The following is an 8,082-nucleotide window of genomic DNA, read 5'->3' as shown; positions in this document are numbered from 1 at the left end:
CAATCAGAATCAAGGAACAGAACTATCCGTTTTATAATCCTTACTTTTATATATATATATATATATATATATATATATATTAGTTGGCACTTTACAGATCAGAACAACCAGCTATTCAAATTCATCTAAATCCATAAAGGGATGATTATTTCAACAAAACAAACAGTCTTTTGCTTTGAGATATTCTCTTGAAAAATTGAATGGGCCATGCCATGCATCTTTTTATTACATAACTTCTATTGACTTCTGATGGTCGCTGATAAGCAGATGCTAGTTTCCATGGTGACATGTTGGTCATTCATTGTTTACAAACACATCCTACCATTTATCAGTAAATTTTTTACCACTTCCATAGTGAGGCTGAATCCAGTTGATGGATGGTTGTTGGATGGTGATGCCATGTCTAACACACACATACACACACACACACACACACACACACACACACACACACACACACACACACACACACACACACACACACACACACACACACACACACACACACACAGATTACACTGTGGGATATATTTTATGATGTGTTCAATGATTATGTTGATTATGTCATTGACATTGATTACTGGGCCTACTTTTGCCTATTTTTCTATTCAACCCAGCCAGTCAATCTTTGCTTAGAAGAGTTAGTTTGTCTCTCTCTCTCTTGGTGCGACAGTATGCAAAGCCATCCCCCTGTCTATCTGGCTTTGCCCATCGGTCCATCCGTCTGTGTAGTCCTTCCATCAGCCTGTCAGCCTGCTTGTGCTGAGCTCTGATCTTTCTAAACTAGGCCATTCTTTCAGCCCAGTCCTGGAACATTGCACAGATATATTGTTGATATCAACAACCAGGTCAATAGCCTTCAAACATCCTGTCACTTTTGGCAATTACATTACGATTGAGTACTTTGTCGCCAAAGACATCGTTTAATCCATTTAGACATTTTCCTTTTTATATTAGAGAGGGTTTGCTTCAGTATGATTTGTTTATAGGAATTTAAAACGTCTTTCTTAATAGTGCACTAAACAAATCTAATAGAACATGTTGGTTGGTGTAAATAATACAAACTTCAAAATTTCTCCAAGAGAAAATAGTAAAGTACCTTGTGTCGATGACTTTGTCATAACAGCATCTCAGGTGGGGCTGGCATTTGAGGCAACACTGGCTGGTAAAGCACACTTCAAATTCAATGAGAAGGAGAGAGCTCTTTTTCTAACCATATGAGGTGGAGATCGACTGAAGCCATATGTTGCATCATGAAAACTAGCTTACTTAGTGTCAATAAAGCCATTGAACTATGAAACTCAGCCACATTCACAATACACTAGACTAGCTAATAGCAGGACTGCATTCAATATTGGTTCTGACTGTACAGCACTCAAGCAATGTATCTAATATATTAATATAGCATATAGTGCAATTTCAATATTGAAGGGAAGAACATGACAACAACTCAAACATGTTTGTTAATCAATCATTTTTTATTAAATAAATAAATACTGCACTTTGTACACAATAAGTTATTAACCACATTTTCTAGCAAGGCTAATGGCACCGAAGGGGTCCTCAGAGGCCCTGTAGTACTGTATTCTAAATGTCACTCTCCCCCACGTTTTTTTCAGTCCAGCAAACTGTGCTGCACTGCACATGAAGAGAATAAATCACAGTTTCAAAGTTGGAGACACACACACACACACACACACACACACACACATACACATTCGCTCACTCACTCACACACGCTCTGCTCTGCAGAGATGGCTGTATATACACTCAGTACAGAATTTACATGATGACTCCGATGTGATGCTTGGGCATTTTTGACCCATGTATGAGTTTTAAAACAGAAAATGTCCACAACATTATTAACAAGTTAGCTGGTACCGGCCCAGACCGTCTCTTTTTCGTTTCATTCAGCTTGTCCGTCTTTTCCCTGGCACTAACAGGGTTCCCATTCGTACCTACATTCCTTATTCTGACATAAACACTCCCATACTTTCCCCTCTTCATACTCCCCCAGCGATCAACATACAAAAATCTGCCATTTCTCAGTTGAAGTAACTCTCTGCGCAACATTTTTCTCCAGAACTCTGTCCATCTTTGTTCATTTCCCTCACACCAGGTCACCCAGGTGTGTCCGCGTGGAGGGGATCAACTAATTAATTCTGCACACGTATCTTAATCCTCAAGATACCATGCCTTTCTTTATGCATAGTTCACTCATACAGCTCAGCCCCGGCTTCCACTGCAGCAGTGAGATGAACACATTTTCTTTTCCAGCTGCATAGACTTCCTCTCCCCCTCCTCTTCCTCTTCCTCTTGAAACACACTGAAGCGCTCTGCTTTTGTTCAGCTGCTCCTCTGCATTAGCATACTGAGGGAGTACTCCATGCGTTCACGCAGGTCTTTGGGGCAGCCGGAGTTGATCAGGGCGCTGAGCTTGAAGGTGGTGGACACCCGGTCCTCGTTGATGTACGTCAGCAGGTACTCCTCCTGTTGGCAGCACAGGATGATCTTGGTGTGGTCGTGGTAGAAGTTGACCTGTGGAGGGAGAGAGACATGTTATTGCATTGTGAATACAATAAATGTGTACTGCTATGCTGAATTGAGCTCTGGGATTCATCCATTGCATGATTCATAACATTCGATTTATTTGCATTGTGCAAAGAAATGATTGAGTTTCATCGGCTGAAATTTCGATACCAGCCAATGAAAGTGTATCATGCATTTTTTTTTCTATTTACCTCAACCATTCCCAACACGCCCGACCGTGCAGGTGGGGTTTCAAATTTTTTTTTTCTTACCTGAAAGGTGCCGTCGTTGAAGAGCATCATGAGGGCGCGGTCGGACTTGAGCCACTGCAGCAGGTAGAGTCTGGGCATGTGCGTGTCTGTCGTGCTCACCAGATCCCCGCCCTGCGAAGGCAAAAACAAACACAACCACATTAAAAAAAAAACACACATACCAACTGGGAAGGGAGTTTTTTTTTTTGTTCACTGAATAAAAGAGGGATTAAAAGAAAGAAAGAGGATGGAATGTGGTGCTGAGTAGTGGTAGGAGGGCTGAGTACTCACATCCATCAGGTTCTCCTCCATGTAGTGGGAGAAGTACTTCAGCACGGTCACCTGGCCCACAAAGTGTTCGGGAACCTCGCAGGTTGGGAAGACGGCGCGCTTGCCCAGCTCAGCGTAGTAGTGGATGGTTCTGGAAGAACAGGGGAGGTTTAGTTGACTACTTGGATAAACACGAGTTGAATAACCAAAAAATAACAAAGTCGACAATATCTGGGTCTAACTGCAGGATATGAGGAAGAGCAGCCAGCATTGCTTTTGATAAATTCTTAATATTAGGGCTATTAAAGATTATTGTAGTAACCATAGTAACTGGCTGGATCTACATTTTAAAATCTCTTAGTGGTGCTCGAGAGAGAGACAGAGGCAGAGGCAGAGACAGAGACAGAGGAAAATGCCATGAATGTATTGGATGAACAAAATGGTACTTACTTCCTGTCTGGCAGTAAGCTCATGTGTGTGCCGTTGTTGAAGAGAACTCCCACTGTGTTATCAGACAGCTGGTAGCCAAAGCCGTACTTGTTGGAGTAGTCCACCCACTTAGTCACCCACTGAAGGTGGCTGCTGCCAGAGCCCTTAGGAATATCTGCGGCTGAAAAAGAACCACAGAGGACGTCGGCATTAGCATATGCTTCAACGTTCAGGAAAGAGATGAAAGACTCTCCTGGAGCACTTTTTAATGTGCCATAAAAGAAGATTGTTAGATCAACCAAGGTTTTTTTCTCAATATTAGAACAAAGACTGATTTGTTTAGTCACACAGGATCGGTGGTTATCCGATGCGTACATTTTATTTTTTATCATCCATATGAATGTGAACACCCCAACTCCAGAAAAGGTATAGTAGGCTCACCTTTAGGCATGTTCTCTATGCATCCTCTGAAGACACTTGCCACAGTGTCAGCCACACTCCCTGTTGTGTTGTCTTCCAGGCCTGAGGAAAAGAACAAAGAAAAAAAAAAGCCAATTACATTTTCTGCTGTTTCAATCCAAAAAGAAAGTGCATCTCGAATCTCATTCAAGTAGTATACTTTATATTAACCGCATTTAGTTGACTCCCATTATCTGGGTTATTATCAGTAGTGAGAGGGAGAGGATGGATTTGTTGACATACATTCACTGCTGCTGCTGCAGCTCCCTAGGCTGCCCCTGACGATGAGACGGATGGTATCTTGAGTCGTCGGGGATTGGGTCTCCGTTACCGCGGCAACAGGCCGATCAGCAGATGGCGGAAGTGGCCTTCCATCCTAAGGTGGGAAGAGAGAACACGATGTGTTTGAAAAGATGTGAACGTAGAAAAAAAAGGAGAAAAAACATCCGAGGATGACTCAGCCCTTACTCACATGCACAGTCGTGGGCTTAGACGCTGAAAATTATAACTTTTGTGTTCTATTTTTATGAGTCTCTCCTGCCATAATATGCATATGGGTCCCCTGTGCGTCATGATGACATATCATTCATATCAACCTGCTGTTATCGTACCCCTTTAAGACTGAGGTGCCTCTATACAGGTCAAACGCTTGGGCTCTTACCTCGGGCAGCTGATTGCTCTGCTGGCTGATGGCTGTTCTCTTGAGGTCATGTTGGAGTTTGTAGATCTCCTCTTCCTCTTTAGTTTGCTTATCTATCAGGAACAACAGAAGGACGTGCCGTCAGTGCATGGTTTCTTCAACCTGCATGTATGGAGTAGTATGAAGTATGGAAAGTATGGAGTATGGAGCGCTACACTAGATTAATAAATGAGCTTGGTAACGGTACTCATGTTATGTTTATGCCTGGCAAACCTGAATTAATATGCGAGTGTGGACTATTTGTGAAGGTGGTTCATTGGATCATTGAGGTGCTTCTCGTTGGTCTGGCTTGTAATGAAACACTCACTCAGAGTCTCGTAGTATTTGACCTTCTCCCTCTTGCCCCCAAACAGCGCGGCAGCAGCCTTCTTGAAGAAGCTCTTGGCAGGACTGGACACGTGGAAATCTGGTGCCGAGTGACAGCAACTTGGCGGTAGGCGCTCTGGACTGAAGCCCTGCAGCAGGAGAAAGTGGGTTAGTGTGTTAACAGCATGTTTGGTTAACGGGGGCGTGCGTCTGTGTGCTCCAGTTTGACACCCACTCTCCGCGACGCGGCTGCAGGGAACAACAGAAGAGGAACGTGGGGGCGGCGGAGAGCGGCGGGCCGGCTCACCTGGATGAAGAAGTCGTGCCTCAGAATGTGGTCCAGGTGGGGTCTGTCCTCGGGGGACTTGGTCAGCAGACTGGAGATGAGCTGCTTGGCCGGAGAGGACAGGGAGGAGGGCAGGGAGTAGCGAGCCTCTCTGATGCACCTGTACGTCTCCTTCAGGTTGGTGGTCTCAAAGGGGGGTCTGCCTAGCAGCATGGTGTACCTGGGGGGGGGGGGGGGGGGCAATATTTGGTTAGGACCAAAACAGGTTCCGCCATTACAATAGGCCAACTGGTTATCTACTGAAATCTATCTTTGGGAAACCTAATCATCCATTCAGAAAGGATTTTTTGCGTATTCTACCCACTAATAATATGGCTATAATACAAGAATAAGAATATCCATTTTAAATGGTTTGCAAAACACCTTATGGGTACGTGTATATTATTATACTTACACTTGATTGATTATAATCACTATATGGCGGGCTTATTTACTTGTCATCTGCCATCGTGCATCATTGTGTTGATGTACTGTACTGATACTGATGGTACTGGTACTTACATCACACAGCCCAGGGCCCAGATATCCGACTCGCAGCCGTGGCCCTGCTTGTTCAGCACCTCAGGGGACAGGTAGTTGGGGGTCCCGCAGATTGTTTTCCTCCGGTTCCCCTCTGGCTCCAACTTGGCAGCCAGACCAAAGTCTCCCACTTTCAGCTCCATGGACTCGCTCACAAAGAAGTTACCTAGGGAGGTAAGGGAGGAGTCGGGTGGGGATTAGACGGTGAGTTTGAGTTTGTTGACCCAGATATGTTGCCCTTTTGATGTAGGCTTTACATTGTCAATAATAAAAAAAAAAAGTATAGTGAAAAGTATAGTACAGTCTATTTTAGTAAAAGTAGTAGAGAATATTGCAACTGTTAATGCTGATATATAGAGAAGAGTTTCTCGCCCATGGCTGCATAATACACTTACCTAATTTGAGATCTCTATGGAGGATCTCCTGTTCATGCAGATACCGGAGTCCAGAGACAATCTGCCTCAAGTAGTAACGGACCTCTGGCTCAGTGAGCACCTTACGAGCCTTCAGGATATGGGCGAGGGACTGCCAAGGAAAAAAATCACAACGAAATAGGATTAGAGATGAGGAATAGCACACATTTCGATCCATTATGTGATAAGGGCATATCAATGTGGATGGTGCAATGCAGGTGTTGAATAGATCAGTTGAATACAGAAGGGCAGAGTCCCCAGTTGTAAACAGAACTCACTTTTCTACTGCAGTATTCCAACAGAATGTATATATTCTCCTTGTCTTCGAAATGGTGATAAAAGTGCACTATGTGTTTATGATGAAGAACCTTGTGCAACTCAATCTCTCTGTCGATCTGGTAAGAAAACGAAAACATCATTACGATAAGTTCCAACCAAAATTGTAAGGTGCTTATTGATCAACAGTATCAGTGCCATCAGCACAGCAGCGCGCTTACCTTTTCCCGTTGGTGAGGTTTGGAGACGCGCGTGTGGGGAATGATTTTGGCTGCGTAAACTTTGCTCGTGGAGAGGTCTGTCATCTCGTAACATTTTGCAAAACCTCCCTAGAAAGAGAACAAGGATGATGAATGTTCAATGTTTATAAAACGTCCCTTATCATGTTAGTTAAAAAAATAATGTTAACAATATTCGAACTGCCAAAACTACCTTTCCCAAAACTTTGCCACGGCAGTAGCACTTCCCAGTGGCAGGATCCGTGATTATTCTGGCCATCTCTGAAGGCACATTGCGTTCATCTGATCTCTTTCTGCGAGGCTCGCAGGACCTCGTCGTAGACTCGCACATATTGTTTGTGGCTGGAGTCCCGATATTCCTCAGTAATTCCATAGATGGATAACCTACTCGAATGTGGTGTACAGAATGTTTTCTGAGGACGCTGTCGGTGCCTTTATACTCCACACCAACTAGTGGCCCTCCCTCTTCCCGACGTCACGACGTGATGTGTTGAGAGTCCCAAAAGCTGCCTGCTAGACATCCATTGACTAGCATTATCATAACACGCCCAGAGATGTGGTTTTCTCGATGCGATTGTGTTGACTGATCTTAAAATGCTGTTAGGCCTATGTAATGTCGATTTTATTCGATTATGTGTAGCCTTAACACTATAACATAAAGCATTTTTTGAAGTTAATACGCCTACTAGGCTACTAGAATACTCCTTTATAATATCCAACGATATAGCCATCATCCCTGTAAAAATATAAGCCTCATATTGGTAGATTAAGATGTATTTAGAGAGATCTGTGCGGTTTTGTGCATGCATACATGATTTCATTGTAATAAACCTGAGGTCGAAAAACGCAAAGGCTTAGAGAATGATGCCTTGATTTAGTTGTTCAAAATATCACTTTGGACCACCAGCGCCAGCATGTGGACTAAGAAGGTGATGCACCACACCAAGACGATAGCTTTAGATGAGACACTTTAGTGTCAAGGCTAAATGGTGTCTATAGTATCTCTCGTCGTGAGTGAGTGTTGGTAGACAGGTTTCATGGTAAGAGCATCATTATTCAGCTATTACGTTAACAGAATAAACATAATGAAAAGGTTTCACAGCACAATCAATTGATTTGTTGTTCTTTTTTCACTCATCAATTATGAAACAACATGACAGGCAACTAAGTTATGAACACACCTAATCAAATATTGGAGGTTGCACAAGCACAATGCGAAACAGTTAGCCTACATCATCAAACTAAATTGTGCCTCACAAATGCAAGAAGCAAATACATTCTATAAACACAGTATCAGTGGGGTGATCTCTCACAACGGTCTATCCCATTGAGCTAAACATTGCTG

At 43.3% G+C, this 8,082-nt stretch overlaps 1 protein-coding gene across 1 annotated transcript; it reads right to left on the bottom strand.

The window, feature by feature from the left end:
- Positions 1 to 1,471: 1,471 nt before the first annotated feature.
- On the bottom strand, positions 1,472 to 7,117 carry plk2b (polo-like kinase 2b). The gene is made up of 14 exons (XM_084468253.1): positions 6,931 to 7,117; positions 6,720 to 6,827; positions 6,501 to 6,617; positions 6,205 to 6,334; positions 5,792 to 5,975; positions 5,252 to 5,450; positions 4,946 to 5,093; positions 4,600 to 4,691; positions 4,182 to 4,314; positions 3,921 to 4,001; positions 3,501 to 3,660; positions 3,072 to 3,201; positions 2,802 to 2,912; positions 1,472 to 2,538 (listed from the first exon to the last, which is right to left on the bottom strand). Exons 1-14 carry the CDS (start codon positions 7,108 to 7,110, stop codon positions 2,347 to 2,349), a joined length of 1,965 nt encoding a protein of 654 aa, XP_084324379.1. The 5' UTR covers positions 7,111 to 7,117; the 3' UTR covers positions 1,472 to 2,346.
- Positions 7,118 to 8,082: the final 965 nt, after the last annotated feature.

The sequence above is a fragment of the Micromesistius poutassou genome, assembly GCF_964030765.1.
Source record: "Micromesistius poutassou genome assembly, chromosome: 5".
Classification (NCBI taxonomy): Eukaryota; Metazoa; Chordata; class Actinopteri; order Gadiformes; family Gadidae; genus Micromesistius; species Micromesistius poutassou.
The sequence above is the reverse complement of the archived record's forward strand: the minus strand, read 5'-3'. Positions and strand labels throughout refer to the sequence as shown.